The sequence below is a fragment of the Pongo abelii genome, chromosome 20, assembly GCF_028885655.2.
Source record: "Pongo abelii isolate AG06213 chromosome 20, NHGRI_mPonAbe1-v2.0_pri, whole genome shotgun sequence".
NCBI lineage: Eukaryota > Metazoa > Chordata > Mammalia > Primates > Hominidae > Pongo > Pongo abelii.
In genome coordinates this window covers 10400101-10419884 of record NC_072005.2, presented here as the reverse complement: position 1 = coordinate 10419884, position 19784 = coordinate 10400101, and the positions used below count along the sequence as shown (strand labels likewise).

At 52.9% G+C, this 19784-nt stretch overlaps 1 protein-coding gene across 11 annotated transcripts in view; it reads left to right on the top strand.

Moving 5' to 3' along the window:
• Positions 1-2350: 2350 nt before the first annotated feature.
• The window catches only part of TYK2 (tyrosine kinase 2), a 30282-nt gene continuing 12848 nt past the window's right edge, over positions 2351-19784 (top strand). For 6 of the 11 annotated variants that reach the window (XR_008516395.2, XR_008516396.2, XR_008516397.2 and 3 more), the window contains exons 1-9: positions 2368-2576; positions 3177-3341; positions 4533-4745; positions 14858-14981; positions 15074-15221; positions 16699-16862; positions 17381-17762; positions 18231-18425; positions 18505-18662. Coding sequence is in view for 8 of the 11 variants with exons in the window: in XM_054539649.2 (XP_054395624.1) it covers positions 4553-4745; positions 14858-14981; positions 15074-15221; positions 16699-16862; positions 17381-17762; positions 18231-18425; positions 18505-18662 (1364 nt within the window). In the remaining 3 variants the exon portion in view is untranslated. Of the gene's footprint in view, positions 2577-3176; positions 3342-4532; positions 4746-14857; positions 14982-15073; positions 15222-16698; positions 16863-17380; positions 17763-18230; positions 18426-18504; positions 18663-19784 lie in introns of all 11 variants that reach the window. The other 5 variants (XM_024237709.3, XM_054539645.2, XM_054539646.2 and 2 more) reach the window with 5 other exon arrangements.

The following is a 19784-nucleotide window of genomic DNA, read 5'->3' as shown; positions in this document are numbered from 1 at the left end:
CACAAGATGGAGTCTCACTCTGTAGCCCAAGCTGGAGTGCAGTGGTGGGATGTCGGCCCACTGCAACCTCCACCTCCTGGGCTCAAGCGATTCTCATACTTCAGCCTTAGACAAATTTTTTTATTTTGGGTGGAGGGGGTCTTGCTATATTGCCCAGGTTGGTCTTGAACTGGGATCAGACAGTACTCCTGCCTTAGCTCCCCAAAGTGCTAGGTTTATAGGGATGAGCCACTGCACCCAGCCAGGCCAAGTCTCTATCAGCATTTTATTTTATTTTATTTTTTTTGAGACAGAGTCTCGCTCTGTCGCCCAGGCTGGAGTGCAGTGGCGCAATCTTGGCTCACTGCAAGCTCCGCCTCACCGGTTCACGCCATTCTCCTGCCTCGGGCTGCCACTACGCCCAGCTACTTTTTTGTATTTTTAGTAGAGATGGGGTTTCACCACCTTAGCCAGGATGGTCTCGATTTCCTGACCTCGTGATCCGCCCGCCTCGGCCTCCCAAAGTGCTGGGATTACAGGCATGAGCCACTGTGCCCGGCCTCTATCAGCATTTTCTTTCTTTTTCTTTTTCTTTTTGAGACAGAGTTTAGCTCTTGTTGCCCAGGCTGAAGGGCAATGGTGCGATCTCGGCTCACTGCAACTTCTGCCTCCCAAGTTCAAGCGATTCTCCTGCCTCAGCCTCCTGAGTAGCTGGGATTACAGGTGCCCACTACCACACCCAGCTAATTTTTGTATTTTTAGTAGAGACAGGGTTTCACCATGTTGGCCAGTCTGGTCTCCAACTCCTGACCTCAGGTGATCTGCCCGCCTCGGCCTCCCAAAGTGCTGGGATTACAGGTGTGGAAGAGACCATTCCCGATCTCTTTCAGCATTTTCATACTGAATGTCCACAGCTGCCCTGTGAGGAGGCTTTTTACCCATATTTTCTGACTAAGAGAGAAGCAGCCACATGTCCCTTGGCCATGGCAGTTAAGACCAACTCCATGGAGCTGGGTGTCTTAGCTCACATCTGTAATCCCAGCACTTTGGAAGGCCAAGGCAGGATGATTGCTTGAGGCCAGAAGTTCAAGACCAGCCTGGGCAACATAGCCAGACCCCATCTCTACAAAAATTTAAAAATTAGCCACAAAATTTAAAAATTCACAACAAAAGGGCCGGGCGCGGTGGCTTACGCCTGTAATCCCAGCGCTTTGGGAGGGTGGATCACGAGATCAGGAGTTCGAGACCAGCCTGGCTAAGATGGTGAAACCCCGTCTCTACTAAAAATACAAAAATTAGCCGGGCGAGGTGGCGGGCGCCTGTAGTCCCAGTTACCCGGGAGGCTGAGGCGGGAGAATCTCTTGAACCCGGGAGTCTGAGGTTGCAGTGAGCCGAGATCACAGCATTGCACTCCAGCCTGGGCGACAAGAGCGAACCTCCATCTTAAAAAAAAAAGAAAAAGAAAAAAAAAAGTGGAAAATGAGGAACTTGATCAGATATCAAGGATGAGCGGATGACTTAATAGGCTTCTTTGCTAAGACTTGGCTGGGCAGGTGAAAGACAAAGTCGAGGAGCGGTTATGGTGCGGCACAGAAGGGTCAGAGGACGGTCTTTGTTACCTCTTCATGCCTGAGTTTCTTCCTCTGTGAAATGGGGATAATAAGAGCCGCCATACGTGGAGTTGCTGCTAGGATCAAATGAGATAATATATGTGAAACGCTCTGGCTGTAGGCTTCTCAGCAAATGGGCACGACTTGCGGAGTGGGGATTTGAATTCACGTCTGGTGGGATGTCCAAGCTGCTACCCTGACCGCTAGGGAGCTTCAGAGGACAGGGCTGCAGGTGATCAGGAGGAGGACAGGAGCAGGTGGGCGAGGAATGCCTCCCAGGAGTGAAGGAGGGGGAATTCTAGTCAGCAGGGTGGAGTCGGCCAGGTAGAAACGAGGGAAAGGAGACAGGACCGGATGGAACGGGGAAACCACAGGGCAGGGCGTCGGAGGGTTGAATGGTGGCCGGTGCAGCTTTGAACACCGAGGTGAGGACATGCAGCTGTGTCCTAGGGTCAGGACCGTACACGCCTGACGCAGTGCCACAGCACAGAGGGGAACTCCAGGATCCTGCCGCGTTGCCCACACACTTCGCTCTCCCGCCCGCCTCTCGCAAGCCCCTCCCACGTCTCCGTCCACCGAGTGCCAGCCAATAGCAGAAGCGACAGCGCATCTGGGTGCCGACTCAGCCAATCGCGGCTGAGTGACGAATGAGCCCCAGGACCAATCAGAGTGCCGCCACCATGGCCAAAAAAAAAAAAAACCTCCCAATGGTGACGTTCGAGGAGAACAGAGCAGCTGCCAATGGGCGTGCGCGTTTCAGACGGCCAATGGGAGGAGGCGTCTCGGCGGGGGACAAGTAGTAGCTGCCCGCGGGGGCGGGGCGGGGTCCGGGTTCGAGCTTGTTTTCCCCCGGAAGGGTGAGTCTGGACGCGGGCGCTGAAGGGGCGCTGCCGGAGGTCCTCAGGAAGGAGGCGCGGGGACTGGCTGCGCTTGACAGGCTGCACTTGGATGGGAGCACCTGGTGCCTCGGGACTGCTCCGATGCCCGGTGGGTGCACATCCCAGTTCCCGCCGTTGCCGGCCGGGTTTAGAGCTTTTGCGGGGAGGACATGGGGGCGTGCAGCCTTCCCAGTCGCAAACCTCACGCCGACCCCGTCTTCAAAGCTGGGTCCGGGTCCAGTGGGGACGAGAAAGGAGGAAGGAGGAAGTAGGCTCCGCGAAAGCCCCATCCCCAGGATCTCATCTATAACATGAATAGGTATTAATGGCAAACGCTAATTAAGCGCTTACTGTATACCAGGCACTTTCTCTGCCTCCTCGCGTTAAATCCTCCCAGCAGCTCTTTGAGGTAGACACTGTTACACGCCCATTTTCCAGATGAGAAAACCAGCAACATGGGTGGAACTGACAGCCCCTCCACTTCCATACTGGCGCCCTCAGGAGGCTCAGGCCCTGGACTGGGGGGATGGAGCTGGACATAAACTCTCCTAGGCTTTGGGGAGTCAACAGGGACTGAGGTCACTCATGGGGGTAAATGTGGGAGAGGAGAATTGTGGCCTGAAAGAGGCCATCACCACGATGAAACTAATAACAATTATGTTATTCTTGTTTTAGTCATATTTGTTCTTTTTGTGTGTGCCTGAATCAGGGTCTGTGCTGAATGTGTAATATGCGGAACTATATTGAAACATTACAACCATCTTTTGATGGCAACACCCTGAGGACCTCCCTTTTCCAGATGGGGAAACTGAGGCCCAGAATTGCTAAGTGGCTTGCTTGAGTTGACACAGGGAGCTCCAGGACTCGCCCTCAGGTATGTTTGACCACACCTGCCTGTCTGGTTATTTTGGGGAGGTGTGTTAAGAGCAGATTTTTATTTTACTTTTTATTTATTTATTTATTTATTTATTTATTTATTTATTTATTTATTGTATTTTAGTAGAGATGGGGTTTCACCATGTTGGTCAAGATGGTCTCAATCTCCAGACCTCATGATCTGCCCGCCTTGGCCTCCCAAAGTGCTGGGATTATAGGCAAGAGCCACCGCGCCTGGCCCTTTTTATATATTTTTATTATTTATTTATTTATTTATATTTTTAGAGTCAGGGTCTCATTCTGTCACCCAGGCTGGAATGCAGTGGTGCGATCACTGCTCACTGCAGCCTCCAACTCCTGGGCTCAGGAGATCCTCCCACTTTGGCCTCCCGAGTAGCTTGGAGTACAGATGTGCACCCGCACGCCTGGCTAAATTTTAAAAATTTCTTGTAGAGGCTGGGCACAGTGGCTCACGCCTGTAATCCCAGCACTTTGGGAGGCCGAGGCGGTTGGATCACCTGAGGTCAGAGGTTCAAGACCAGCCTGGCCAACGTGGCAAAACCCCTTCTCTACTAAAAATACAAAAATTAGCCCGGTGTGGTGGCATGCGCCAGCTACTCAGGAGGCTGAGGCAGGAGAATCACTTAAACCCAGGAGGCAGAGGTTGTGGTGAGCCAAGATTGCACCATTGCACTCCAGCCTGGGCAACAAGAGTGAAACTCCGTCTCAAAAATAAGATAAGATAAGATATGAAATAAAACGTCTTGTAGAAACAGGGTCTTGCTATATGGCCTAGGCTGGTCTCGAGCTCCTGGGCTCAAGTGATCCTCTTGCCTCAACATCCCAAAGTCCTGGGATTAGAGGCATGAGCCACTGTACCTGGCCAGAGCAGATTTTTATATCTGTGTCAATTTGTGGAAAGAGAGGAGGGTTCAGTGTTATTGTTGATGAGAGATCTAGGTGGGGATGCATACCCCAACCCTGTCCAACAAATGTGGAAAACGAGACTCAGAGAGAGAATCGGGTCTCTAATGTCATGCCAAGATGGGAGCCTAGGATCTTCCCCTCACGCCAAGATGGGAGCCCAGAATCTTCCCCTCGGGCCTCAGCTGTGGTGGGTGGAAGATTGAGGAGCTAACAGGAGTCTCTGGGCTGAGACTTGGGAGCTGATAGATTGTCCCCTTTCTAGCTGAGCCACCTGCCGGGAGCATGCCTCTGCGCCACTGGGGGACGGCCAGGGGCAGTAAGCCCGTTGGGGATGGAGCCCAGCCCATGGCTGCCATGGGAGGCCTGAAGGTGCTTCTGCACTGGGCTGGTCCAGGCGGCGGGGAGCCCTGGGTCACTTTCAGTGAGTCATTGCTGACAGCTGAGGAAGTCTGCATCCATATTGCACATAAAGTTGGTGAGTCTGGGGCGTTGGCATCATGGGGACTGGGGTGGGTGTGCAAGCAGCAGCTGGGCCCCATCCATCCATCTATCCATCTACCCACCCATCCACCCATGCATCCATCCATCCATCCACCCTCCTAATCACCCATCCATCCACCCACCCACCCATCCATCCACCCATGCATCCATCCATCCTTCCACCCACCCATCCACCCACCCATCCACCCACCCATTCACCCATCCACCCATCCACCCACCGACCCACCCATCCATCTACCCACGCATCCATCTGTACATCCACCCACCCACTCATCCATCCACCCACCCACCCACCCATTCACCCTTCCACCCATCCACCCATCCATCCACCCACCCACCCATCCATCCACTCACGCATCCATCCATCCATCCACCCACCCACTCATCCATCCACCCACCTATCCACCTATCCACCCACTTATCCACCCACCCACCCATCCATCCACCCACCCACCCATCCACCCACCCACCCACCCACCCACCCATCCACCCATCCACCCATGCATCCATCCACCCATCCATCCATCCACCCATCCATACATCCATCCATCCATCCACCCACCCACCCACCCATCCATTCACCCACCTGTCCACCCATCCATCCACCCACCCATCTATCCATCCATCCATCCACCCACCCACCCATTCATCCATCTATCCATCCATCTACCCATTGATCCATCCATCCATCCATCCATCCATCCACACATCCATCCATCCACCCATCCATCCATCCACCCATCCACCCATCCACCCACCCACCACCCATGCATCTATCCATCCATCCATCCATTCATCCATTCATCCACCCACCCATCCACCCACCCATCCACCCATCCACCCACCCACCCACCCATTCATCCATCCACCCATCCATCCACCCATCCATCCACCCACCCATCCACCCACCCATCCATCCATCCATCCATCCATCCATCCACCCACCCGCCCACCTATCCACCCATCCATCCACCTGCCCACCTATCCATCCACCCAGCCACCCACCCACCCACCCATCCATCCATCCATCCATCCATCCATCCACCCACCCACCTATCCACCCATCCATCCACCCACCCACCCATCCACCCATCCCTCCACCCGCCCACCCACCCATCCACCCACCCACCCACCCACCCATCCACCCACCCACCCATCCATCCATCCATCCATCCATCCATCCATCCATCCACCCACCCACCCACCCACCTATCCACCCATCCATCCACCTGCCCACCCATCCATCCACCTGCCCACCCATCCATCCACCTACCCATTCATCCATCTATCCATCCATCCATCCATCCATCCATCCGTCCACCCGTTCATTCAGCAAACATTTTGTAAGCATCTACTGTGTGGCAGCTGCAAATCACTGCCTTTGTAGAGCTGAAATTTTAGTAGGGAAGACAGCAAGAAATATAATAAATCAGAAAACTTGGCCAGGTGCAGTAGCTGACACTTGTAATCCCAGTACTTGAGGAGGCCCAGGCAGGAGTATTGCTTGAGGCCAGTAGTTGGAGACCAGCCTGGGCAACATAGGGAGACCTTGTCTCAACAAAATAATTTTTAGAAATTAGCCAGGCATGGTGGTACATGCCTGTAGTCCCAGCAACTTGAGAGCCTGAGGCAAGAGGATCGCTTGAGCCCAGGAGCAATGAGGTATGGTTTCGTCACTGCACTCCAGCCTGGGTGACAGAGTGAGACCCAGTGTCCTTAAAAAAAGAAAGTCAGGCCGGGCGCGGTGGCTCATGCCTGTAATCCCAGCACTTTGGGAGGCTGAGGCTGGTGGATCACTTGAGGTCAGAAGTTTGAGACCAGCCTGGCCAACATGGCAAAACTCCAGCTCTACTAAAAATACAAAAACTAGCCGGGCGTGGGGTGAGCACCTGTAATTCCAGCTACTCAGGCGGCTGAGGCAGGAGAATGGCTTGAACCTGGGACGTGGAGGTTGCAGTGAGCCAAGATCACACCACTGCACTCCAGGCTGGGTGACAGAGCGAGACTCCATTTCAAAAATAAAAAAAGGCCAGGTGCGGTGGCTCATGCCTGTAATCCCAACACTTTCAGAGGCTGAGGCGGGCAGATCACCTGAGGTCAGGAGTTCAAGACCAGCCTGGCCAATGTAGTGAAACCGCATCTCTACTAAAAATACAAAATGTAGCCAGGCATGGTGGCAGGTGCCTGCAATCCCAGCTACTCAGGAGGCTGAGGCAGGAGAGTTGCTTGAACCTGGGAGGTGGAGGCTGCAGTGAGCTGAGATCGCGCCATTGTACTCCAGCCTGGGCAACAAGAGTGAAACTCCATCTCAAAAAAAAAAAAAAAGAAAGGCTTTCCCTTCTCCAGCAGAGGAAATTGCACTTCCAAATATATCTACTACAGACTTTCTTTTTTTCTTTTTTTTTGAGATGGAGTCTTGCTCTGTCCCAGGCTGACGTGCAGTGTCGCAATTTCAGCTCACTGCAACGTCTGCCTCCCGGGTTCAAGTGATTCTCCGGCCTCAGCCTCCCGAGTAGCTGGGACTACAGGCGTGTGCCACCATGCCCGGTTAGTTTTTTATTTATTATTTTTTTTATTTTTAGTAGAGGTGGGGTTTCACCGTGTTAGCCAGGATGGTCTCAATCTCCTGACCTCGTGATCTGCCCGCCTCAGCCTTCCAAAGTGCTGGGATTACAGGTGTGAGCCACCATGCCCGGCCCAATTTTCTTTTTTTAATGACACAGGGTCTCACTCTGTCACCCAGGCTGGAGTGCAGTGGTGTGATCTCAGCTCACTGCAACCTCCATGTCCCAGGTTCAAGCCATTCTCCTGCCTCAGCCGCCTGAGTAGCTGGAATTACAGGCGCGCACCCCACGCCCGGCTAGTTTTTGTATTTTTAGTAGAGCTGGAGTTTTGCCATGTTGGCCAGGCTGGTCTCGAACTTCTGACCTCAAGTGATCCACCTGCCTCAGCCTCCCAAAGTGCTGGGATTACAGGCGTGAGCCACCATGCCTAGCCAAGGCAAGGCCTTTCTAAGGCGGCTTTGGTTACATATACCTTTCTCCAGAAACTCCTCTTACCTCCCCCATTCCCAGCTTTCCATGACTGGATGGGGGCATTATAATCAATTTTTATAACACTTCGTACTTCCCCAATGATGGCTGAGTCTTTTTTTTCTTTTGTAGAGACAGTCTCTCTCTGTTGCCCAGGCTGAAATGCAGTGGTGCAGTCATGACGCATTGCAGCCTCTACCTGCCAGGCTCAAGTGATTCTCCTGCCTCAGTCTCCCGAATAGCTGGGGCTACAGGCACACGTCACCACACCCGGATAATTTTTGTATTTTTTGCATGTTGCCCCATGCTGGTCTCAAACTCCTGGGCTCAAGCCATCCACCCGCCTTGGCTTCCCAAAGTGTTGGGAGGCACGAGCCATCCATTGCACTTGGCCATGACTGATTTTTTTTTTTTTTTTTTTTAGATGAAGTCTCGCTCTGTCCCCAAAGCTGGAGTGCAATGGCACAATCTCGGCTCACTGCAACCTCCGCCTCCCGGGTTCAAGCCATTCTCCTGCCTCAGCCTCCTGAGTAGCTGGGATTATAGGCGCCCACCACCACACCTGGCTAATTTTTGTATTTTCAGTAGAGACAGGGGTTTCACCATGTTGGCCAGGCTGGTCTCGAACTCCTGACCTCAAGTGATCCGCCTGCCTCGGACTCCCGAAGTGTTGGGATTACAGGTGTGCACCCTCGAGCCTGGCCATGGCTGATTCTTTGTTTTGTTTTGTTTTGTTTGAGACAGAGTCTCGCTCTGTCGCCCAAGCTGGAGTGCAGTGGCGTGATCTCAGCTCACTGCAAGCTCTGCCTCCCGGGTTCATGCCATTCTCCTGCCTCAGCCTCCCGAGCAGCTGGGACTATAGGCACCCGCCACCATGCCTGGCTAATTTTTTGTATTTTTAGTAGAGACGGAGTTTCACTGTGCTAGCCAGGATGGTCTCGATCTCCTGAACTCGTGATCCGCCCACCTCAGCCTCCCAAAGTGCTGGGATTACAGGTGTAAGCCACTGTGCCCGCCCCCATGACTGACTCTTAAAGGACTCAGACAGGTGTGCGGGGTGATGTGAAACACGCTCAGCAGAGGGAACAGCATGCATGGAGGCCCAGAGAGCTTGGTCTGTTTGAGGAAGCGAAAGACCTTCAGGGTGACGGGTGTCAATTTTGAGAGTTTGGAAGGGGAAGTAACAATTGAAATTGGGGCATAGCAGGCAAAAGTCAGGGTAGGGTACTCAGAATCAAGGGTCAAGGGGTTGGGCATTCTCCGGGAGCAATGGGGAGCCATGGAAGGTTTAAGCCAGAGAGTGAAGCAGTCTAACTAGTTCTTTTATTTTTATTTTTTATTTTTGACTGGTTCTTTAAGAAGTTGTCTCAAGCCAGGCACAGTGGGTCACGCCTGTAATCCCAGCACTTTGGGAGGCTGAGGCGGGCAGATCACCTGAGGTTAGGAGTTTGAGACCAGCACGGCCAACATGGTGAAACCCCGTCTCTACTAAAAATACAAAAATTAGCTGGGCGTGGTGACGCACATCCCAGCTACTGGGGAGGCTGAGGCAGGAGAATCACTTAAACCTGGGAGGCGGAGGTTGCAGTGAGCCGAGATCGCACCGCTGCACTCCAGCCTGGGTGACAGAGTGAGACTCGGTCTCGAAAAACAAAAATATGAAACATTGGCCAGGTGCCGTAGCTCACACCTGTAATCCTTGTACTTAGGGAGGCCAAGGCGGGTGGATCACTTGAGGTCAGGAGTTGGAGACCAGCCTGGTCAACATGATGAAACCCCATCTCTACTGAAAATACAAAAAATTAGCCGGGTGTGGTGGTGGGCGCCTGTAATCCCAGCTACTCAGGAGGCTGAGGCAGTAGAATCGCTTGAACCCAGGGGGTGGAGGCTATAGTGAGCTGAGATTGTGCCACTGCATTCCAGCCTGGGCAACAAGAGCAAAAACTCCATCCAAAAAAAAAAAAAAATACAAAAAATACAAAAAATTAGCCGGGCATGGTGGTACATGCCTGTAGTCCCAGCTACTCAGGAGGCTGAGATAGGAGAATCACTTGAACCTGAAAGGCGGAAGTTGCGGCGAACCAAGATTGCACCATTGCACTCCAGTCTGGGTGACTCCGTGTAAAAAAAATATATATTGTTTCACAGGGAGGTATCCTCCCTTCACAGAGGGGCAGTATAATTCCATGGTGTGACTTTGGAGAGTGATTTGATAACATAGTCAAAGCTGGATGCAGTGGCTCACGCCTGTAATCCCAGCAGTTTTGGAGGCTGAGCCTGGAGGATCACTTGAGCCCAGGAGTTCAAGATCAGCCTGGGCAACATGGCGAAACCCTGTCTCTACTAAAAATACAAAAAATTAGCCAGGTGTGCTGGTGTGCACCTGTAGTCCCAGCTACTCAGGAGGCTGAGGTGGGAGGATCACTTGAGCCCGGGAGATTGAAGCTACAGTGATCATGCCACTGCCCTTCAGCCTAGGTGACAGAGCAAGATGCTGTCTCAAAAAAAAAAAAAAAAAAAAAAAAAAAAAAATATATATATATATATATATATATATATATATATATATATATAGCTGGGTGTGGTGGCATGTTCCTGTATTTCCCAGCTACTCAGGAGACTGAGGCAGGAGGACCGCTTGAGCCAGGGAGGTCATGGCTGCACTGAGCCATGATTGCACCATTGCATTCCAGCCTATATGTCAGAGCAAGACCCTGTTTCAAAAAAAAAAAAAAAACCCAGGCTGGGCGCCGTGGCTCACGCCTGTAATCCCAGCACTTTGGGAGGCCAAGGTGGGCGAATCACGAGGTCAGGAGATCGCGACCTTCCTGGCTAACACGGTGAAACCCTGTCTCTACTAAAAAAATACAAAAAAATTAGCTGGGCGTGGTGGCGGGCGCCTGTAGTCCCAGCTACTCAGGAGGCTGAGGCAGGAGAATGGCGTGATCCCAGGAGGTGGAGCTTGCAGTGAGCGGAGATCAAGCCACTGCACTCCAGCCTGGGCGACAGAGCGAGACTCCGTCTCAAAAAAAAAAAAAAAAAACCCAGAAACATCTTCCCTGAGGCCATATAGTTCCATTCCTGGACAGTGACAGTCAGTCTATAAACAGTCAGCTCATGTGCTCCCAGGGACACTTATGAGAATGTTTAGAGCCGCCTTGTTTGTCATATGGAAAAAGGGAGACCATTGCAAAGTCCCTCAACAAGAGACTGCCTAAGTAAATTGCAATCTGGTTGAATACTGGACTACTGCGCAGCCAGGAAAAGGAATTTAACCAGAATTACTCATATCATTCTGTATGAAGCTTTATAACCTCTTGTAGCCTGAAAAAGCACATTGCAGAGGGACATCTGCAGTATAGTACCACATATTTACAGTTCATAACATTTTTTTTTTTGAGACAGAGTTTCACTCCTGTTGCCCAGGTTGGAGTGCAATAGCACAATCTCGGCTCAATGCAACCTCCACCTCCCAGGCTCAATTCTCCTGCCTCAGCCTCCCGAGTAGCTGGGATTACAGGCATGCGCCACCACGCCCAGCTAATTTTGTATTTTTAGTAGAGACGGAGTTTCTCCATGTTGGTCAGGCTGGTCTCGAACTCCCGACCTCAGGTGATCCGCCTCCCTCGACCTCCCAAAGTGCTGGGATTACAGGCGTGAGCCACCGTGCCCAGCCACAGTTAATAACATTTAAGACTAGATTGTAGAGGATATGAAAATTATAAACGCTACTTCAGGGCAGGGCACACTGGTTTATGCCTGTAATCCCAGCACTTTGGAGGCTGAGCTACTCAGGAGGCTGAGGTGGGAGGATCGCTTGAGCCCAGGAGTTTGAGACCAGCCTGGACAACATGGTGAGACCCCTTCTCTACAAAAACTACAAAAGTCAGCTGGGCATGGTGGCGTGCGCCTGTAGTCCCAGCTCCTTGGGAGGCTGAGGCAGGAGGATTGCTTTAGCCCAGTAAGTTGAGGGTGCAGTGAGCCATGATTGCACCGCTGCACTCCAGCCACCCCCGGCTAATTTATTTTATTTTTAGTTTTTTTAGAGATGAGTGGTCTCACTATGTTGCCTAGGCTGGTCTTGAACTCCTAGGTTCAAGTGATTCTTCCGCCTTAGCCCCCAAAGTGCTGGGATTACAGATGTGAGCCACCATACCCAGCCTTAGATAAAATTATTTATTTTATTTTATTATTATTTTTTTAGACAGAGCCTCACTCTTTCACCCGGGCTGGAGTGCAGTGGCGTGATCTCGGCTCACTGCAACCTCTGCCTCCGGGTTCAAGCAATTCTCTTGCCTCAGCCTCCTGAGTAGCTGCGATTACAGGTGCGCAACCCCACACCCAGCTAATTTTTGTATTGTTAGTAGAGATGAGGTTTTGCCATGGTGGCCAGGCTGGTCTCAAACTCCTGTCCTCAAGTGCTTCACCTGCCTCAGCTTCCAAAAGTGCTGGGATTATAGGCATGGGCCACTGCACCCAGCCAGATACAATTTTTTTTTTTTTTTTGAGACAGTCTTGCTGTGTCGCCAGGCTGGAGTGCAGTGGCACAATCTCGGCTCACTGCATCCTCAGCCTCCCAGGTTCAAGCGATTGTCCTGTGTCAACCTCCGGAGTAGCTGGGACTAAAGGCGCACCCCACCATGGCCAGCCAATTTTTTTTTTTTAATCTCACTCTGCCACCCAGCCTGGAGCTCAGTGGCACGATCTTGGCTCACTGCAACCTCCGCCTCCCGGGTTCAAGCAATTCTCCTGCCTCAGCCTCCCGAGTAGCTGGGATTACAGGCACATGCCACCAGGTCCAGCTATTTTTTTTTTTTTTAAATAGAGACGGGATTTCACCATGCTGGCCAAGCTGGTCTCGAACTCCTGACCTCAGGTGATCTGTCCACCTCAGCCTCCCGAAGTGCTGGAATTACAGGCATGAGCCACTGCACTTGGCCTAATTTTTGTATTTTTAGTAGAGACGGGGGTTTCACCATATTGGCCAGGCTGGTCTTGAACTCCTGACCTCACGTGATCTGTCCACCTCAGCCTCCCAAAGTGCTGGGATTACAGGCATGAGCCAGCATGCCTGCCCCACAGATACAATTTTGTTTTTTCTTTTTTTTTTTTTTTTGAGATGGAGTCTTACTCTGTTGCCCAGGCTAGAATGCAGTGGCGTGATCTCAGCTCATTGCAACCTCCGCCTCCTGCGTTCAAGCGATTCTCCTGCCTCAGCCCCCTGAGTAGCTGGGACTACATGTGTGCGCCACCACGCTTGGCTAATTTTTGTATTTTTTAGTAGACATGTGGTTTCACCATATTGGCCAGGCTGGTCTTGAAGTCCTGATCTCGTGATCCGCCTGCCTCGGCCTCCCAAAGTACTGGGATTACAGGCGTGAACCACCGCACCCGGCTGACAGATACAATTTTTTTTTTTTTTGAAACAGAGTCTCGCTCTGTCACCCAGGCTGGAGTGCAGTGGCGCAGTCTCGGCTCACTGCAAGCTCCACCTCCTGGATTCACACCATTCTCTTGCCTCAGCCTCCCGAGTAGCTGGGACCACAGGCGTCCACCACCATGCCTGGCTAATTTTTTGTATTTTTTAATAGAGATGGGGTTTCACCACGTTAGCCAAGATTGTCTTGATCTCCTGATGTTGTGGTCCGCCCACTTCAGCCTCCCAAAGTGCTGGGATTATAGGCGTGAGCTGCTGCGCCCGGCCGACAGATACAATTTTTAAATGACATCAGTAGAAAGAAAGATGCCCAGGGTAGCTGGTATTGGAAATTACAGCAAGTCTGGAGACTGGATTGGGGTTGAGGTTTGCATTTGAAGGTGGTGGATGGATCCCCAGGACATGGAGGGTGCAGGAAGAGCAGGTCTTGGTGACTGATCTGTTTCGGAGCGGGTGGGAGAGGTTGAAGATAAGGACCAAGTTCCTGGTTTGAAGAACTGGGCAGAAGCCACACACCCTGGCTCATACCCATAATCCCATCAACTCCAGAGACTGAGGTGGGAGGATCACTTGAGCCCTGGAGGTTGAGGCTGCAGTGAGCCCTAAGGATTGCACCACTGCACTGCAACCTGGGTGGCAGAGAAAGACCCTGACCCTTAAAAAAAAATGGGCAGAGGAAGGGAAGGTTGGAGTTTGCCAACCACAGATAAGATGTGTTGTTTGGAACAAGGCATATCTAAGGGGGGGCCTGTGATGTCCAGGGGGAGACAGCCAGGAGGTGACTGGATGTTTCTTTGGGGCTGGAGTTCAGGGAGACGCCAGACAATTGCAGCAGTTTATACAGTTATGTAGGTCAGGCTAGGATTTAGTTTTGCTGCAGGAATAAGCAGTCCCCCCAAATCTTAAGACAATCAAGGTTTACCTAAAAATCGGCCGAGCACAGTGGCTCATGCCTGTAATCTCAGCACTTTGGGAGGCCAAGGTGGGCAGATCACCTGAGGTCAGGAGTTTGAGACCAGCCTGGCCAACATGGCGAAACCTCGTCTCTTCTAAAAATACAAAAACTAGCCGGGGGTGGTGGCACACACCTGTAATCCCAGCAACTCAGGAGGCTGAGACAGGAGAATCACTTGAACCTGGGAGGTGGAGGTTGCAGCGAGCCAAGATCGCGTCACTGCACTCCAGCCTGGGTGACAGCAAGACTCCATCTCAAAAAAAAAAAAAGTTTTACTTAAAATCAAGTACAGGTTGGATGGTTCAGCTCTGTCTTATAGCTTCACCATCTGGCACAAGAAGACTTCATCATACCTCGGGTGGTGAAGTTGGCAAGAGGATTTATTTCCAGGCTTGGAAATGTACCCAGCCCTTTGGCCAGAAACCAGTGCAATTGGCCCCATCCTAGCTGCAAGGGAGGCTGGGAAATGTAGTCCTCTTGTGAGGGCCACAGCATGGGCAACATACGCACTGTCCTCTGCCCATGGGCAACGTGAGACTGAAGCTGCAGGTGGGGGAGGGGGCCTCAGAAGGAGTGTGAAGGCAGACATTGGGTCTGGCGGGTCTTTGGGGCTGACGGTAGCACATGACGTGACTCCTGACCTCGTTTCTCACCTGGTCCAGGTATCACTCCTCCTTGTTTCAATCTCTTCGCCCTCTTCGATGCTCAGGCCCAAGTCTGGTTGCCCCCAAACCACATCCTAGAGATCCCCAGAGATGCAAGCCTGATGCTATATTTCCGCATAAGGTGAGTGGAGACCTTTGCAAAGCTCGTCCCCTCCTGTGCTGAAGCTGGTCTGACTCTGTGCTAAGCCCCAGCTGCGTCCCTCCTTCCTGCAGGTTTTATTTCCGGAACTGGCATGGCATGAATCCTCAGGAACCGGCTGTGTACCGTTGTGGGCCCCCAGGAACCGAGGCATCCTCAGATCAGACAGCACAGGGGATGCAACTCCTGGACCCAGGCTCATTTGAGTACCTCTTTGAGCAGGTATGAGCAGGGCTGGGGTGGCAAGACTATTTGTGGGAGACTTAGGGGCAGTTGAGGAGCCCCCATTTCCCTCCCTGATTCAATATAGCTAATAGGTTTCAACTCATGCCATCCGGGGATCTTTTTTTTTTTTTTTTTTTTTTTTTTTTGAGATGGAGTCTCGCTCTGTCACCCAGGCTGGAGTGCAGTGGCGTGATCTCGGCTCACTGCAAGCTCCGCCTCCTGGGTTCACGCCATTCTCCTGCCTCAGCCTCCCAAGTAGCTGGGACTACAGGCGCCCGCCACCATGCCCGGCTAATTTTTTGTATTTTCAGTAGAGACGGGGTTTCACAGTGTTAGCCAGAACGGTCTCGATCTCCTGACCTCGTGATCCGCCCGCCTCGGCCTCCCAAAGTGCTGGGATTACAGGCGTGAGCCACTGTGTCCGGCTGATCTTTTTTTTTTGAAATGGAGTCTTGCTCTGTGGCCCAGGCTGGAGTGCAATGGCGTGATCTCAGCTCACTGCAACCTCCACCTCCCAGGTTGAAGTGTTTCTCCCACCTCAGCCTCCCAAGTAGCTGAGATTACAGAAGCCCGCCACCACCCCTGGCTAATTTTTCTATTTTTAGTAAAGACAGAGTTTCACCATGTTGGCCATGCTGGTCTCAAACTCCTGACCTCAAGTGATTCACCTGCCTCAGCCTTCTACAGTGTGGGATTACAGGTGTGAGCCACCATGCCCAGCCAAGAGTTCAGGTTGAAGGGGAAATTAGTAATTGATTAGTAATGTCTGCCACAGGCACAAGATTGACAAGAGGAGGGGTGTATGCTGTGTATTTGGCCTTTCCAGTAAATGGTGGCCTCTCCCCTCCTCAAGTGGTGAGACGCAGGAAATTAGAGTTCTCTGGCTAGAGCAAGCTTGTCCAGCCTCTGGCCTGTGGACTGCATGCTGCCCAGGACAGCTTTGCATGAAGCTCAACACAAATTCCTAAACTATCTTAAAATATTCTGAGATTTTGCTGCGATTTTTTTTTTTTTTTTTTGAGACAGAGTTTCATTCTTGTTGCTCAGGCTGGAGTGCAATGTCATGATCTCAGCTCACTGTAACCTCTGCCTCCCGGGTTCAAGTGATTCTCCTGCCTCAGCCTCCCGAGTAGCTGGGATTATAGGCATGCGCCACCACACCCAGCTAATTTTGTATTTTTAGTACAGGTGAGTTTTCTCCATGTTGGTCAGGCTGGTCTCAAACTCCTGACCTCAGGTGACCCGCCCGCCTCGGCCTCCCAAAGTGCTGGGATTATAGGCATGAGCCACCATGCCCGGCCTACAATATTTTTTTTTTTTTAGCTCATCAGCTATCATTAGTGTTAGTGTATTTTATGTAGGGCCCAAGACACTTCTTCCAGTGTGGTCCAGGGTAGCCAGAAGATTGGATACCTCTGGGCTAGAGAGGAACGCATTCTCACACCTCCCTTTCTGCTCAATTTCCTGTTCCCAGGGCAAGCATGAGTTTGTGAATGACGTGGCATCACTGTGGGATCTGTCGAGCGAGGAGGAGATCCACCACTTTAAGAATGAGAGCCTGGGCATGGCCTTTCTGCACCTCTGTCACCTCGCTCTCCGCCATGGCATCTCCCTGGAGGAGGTGGCCAAGAAGACCAGGTGTCTGGGAATGGGGTGGGGATGCTGTGTAGGCAGGGGGAAGTGTCCTGAGCATCTGGGAGCCAGGGTGGACTTTGCATATTGCCGTGCCTCTACTTTTTTTTCTTTTCCTGAGCCGGAGTCTCTCTCTGTCACCTAGGCTGGTGCAGTGGCGCAATCTCAACTCAGTGCAACCTCTGCGTCCCAGGTTCAAGAGATTCTCCTTCCTCAGCCTCCTGAGTAGCTGGGATTACAGGTGCCCACCATCAAGCCCAGCTAATTTTTGTATTTTTAGTAGAGACAGACTGAGTTTCGTCATGTTGGCCAGGCTGGTCTAGAACTCCTGACCTCAAGCAATCCTTCTGCCTTGGCTTCCCAAATAGCTGAGACTACAGGCTCAAGTCACCACACCTGGCTAGTGTGCCTGTTTTCCAGATGAGGCAGCTGAGGCTCAAAGAGGTTAAGCCACTTGCCCTGTGTCACCCAGCTGGGCCTGCAACCCAGGTCCCTGACCAGCCCCTCCCTGTGTTTCCCCCCAGCTTCAAGGACTGCATCCCACGCTCCTTCCGTCGGCATATCCAGCAGCACAGTGCCCTGACCCGGCTGCGCCTTCGGAACGTCTTCCGCAGGTTCCTGCGGGACTTCCAGCCGGGCCGACTCTCCCAGCAGATGGTCATGGTTAAATACCTAGCCACACTTGAGCGGCTGGCACCCCGCTTCGGCACAGAGCGTGTGCCCGTGTGCCACCTGAGGCTACTGGCCCAGGCCGAGGGGGAGCCCTGCTACATCCGGGACAGCGGGGTGGCCCCTACAGACCCTGGCCCCGAGTCTGGTGCTGGGCCCCCAACCCACGAGGTGCTGGTGACTGGCACTGGTGGCATCCAGTGGTGGCCAGTACAGGAGGAGGTGAACAAGGAGGAGGTGAGCAAGGCGCCTCTTCCGCCCTAGGGGTTCAGGTTGGGCTGGGGTGGGGTTCTGTGTTCATCCTTGGCCCTAGCCTCTGAGGGTGGCTGACCTGAGCCCTCTCCCTACATGGGTCTGGGGTACCTGTCCGCTAGGGCCAGTTTCTTGGAGAAGGTCCTCCATCTGCTTACCCCCTGGGGACCTTATTTCTGGGGTCTGCACCTCCAGGGAACCCCTTTATCTGCAGGCTGGCACCTGGGTGTGAGGGGGTCAGGATTCTGCTCTCTGCCCTCCCTAAGGGTCTGGCTTCCAGCATATGTATGTTTTTGGGGTGGGTCCCCATCCCACCTGTGACACTGGGACTTGGGAGGTCAACCTAGGTTGGTGCCTGGCCCTTCTGGCTCCAGTCTCTCCCCAGGGGAAAGTGCAGGAGATATAAACGGGCATTGCCCTCTCCATCCTCTGCCCCACTTGCTGGGTGTTCAGGGTTCTAGTGGCAGCAGTGGCAACCCCCAAGCCAGCCTGTCTGGGAAGAAGGCCAAGGCTCACAAGGCAGTCGGCCAGCCGGCGGACAGGCCGCGGGAGCCACTGTGGGCCTACTTCTGTGACTTCCGGGACATCACCCACGTGGTGCTGAAAGAGCGCTGTGTCAGCATCCACCGGCAGGACAACAAGTGCCTGGTGAGGCCCAGGGTGGGGGCCGGGCTAGGGCCTGTCATGGCCTGGGAGGACACCCACCTGATGCACCCCTGGCTGGCAGGAGCTGAGCCTGCCTTCCCGGGCTGCGGCGCTGTCCTTCGTGTCGCTGGTGGACGGCTATTTCCGCCTGACGGCCGACTCCAACCACTACCTGTGCCACGAGGTGGCTCCCCCACGGCTGGTGATGAGCATCCGGGATGGGATCCACGGACCCCTGCTGTGAGTGCTGGGTGGGGGGCGCTGGGGGCCACCGCCAAGGGTGCCAACTAGATTGTGAACCCTAGGGGCTGTGCAGGGTGTGTGTGTAGGTGCACGTCTTTTTTTTTTTTTTTTTTTGTCGCCCAAACTGGAGTGCAGTGGCGTGATCTTCTCAGCTCACTGCAGCCTCCGCCTCCTGGGTTCAAGCGATTCTCCTGCCTCAGCCTCCCAATTGACTACCTGGGACTACAGGCGCACGCCACCATGCCAGGCTAATTTTTGTATTTTTGTAGAGATGGGGTTTCATCAGATTGCCCAACCTAGTCTCGAACTCCTGACCTCAGGTGATCCACCCACCTCCGCCTCCCAAAGTGCTGGTATTACAGGCATGAGCCACCACGCCCAGCCATGACTATCATTGTGTGTTGAGGTTGTCATTGCACAGAACTGGTGATTTTCATGGGACTGTGTGTCACGCTGACGCTGGTGACCATTCAGGGGTATGTTGGATGCTTCCACCTCTGCAGGCGGCTGCCTGTGCTGGTAACTTGTGGGCCACCGTCTCAGCGGTCATGTGTGTGACTTGTGGGCCTGAGGGCGTGAAGTTGTCAGTACTTATGTCATCATCAGGTGCAGGGGAGTGTGTGGCTGTCCTGTGTGCTGCCGAGTCGTGATTTGTGACTGTCTCCTTGTCTGGTCACTGCCCCTGTGACTCTCTGTCCCTTGTCCTACTTGTGATGCCAGGGGAGGGGGAAGTGGCCATTTCACCTTGTGAGGCCTGTGGCCGTGCCTGCTGTCAAGGCTATATGTGTGCTGCCCCCATACAGACAGGTGTTTGGGGACCACGTGTGTCAGCCATTGCACATGTAGGTGTCTGGACCTATGTGGCCATGACACTTTATAGTGCATGTTTGTGTCACCTCTGTGTCTGGGATGCCCCGGCCCCTATGTTGCCCTGTCATACTGGGTGATTAGTTGTGTCTGGGATCATTGTCCTTTGCTTGTGTGATTGGCCATCCACCGTGTGTCACCCTTGTGAGTGGCGGTGGCCGTGGCTGGGTGTGCGCCCATCCGGCTCCTGATGGCTGTTTTCTATCTTGGAGTGTGTGTCACCTTGTCAGGGCCTGTCTGGCGTCAAGTACA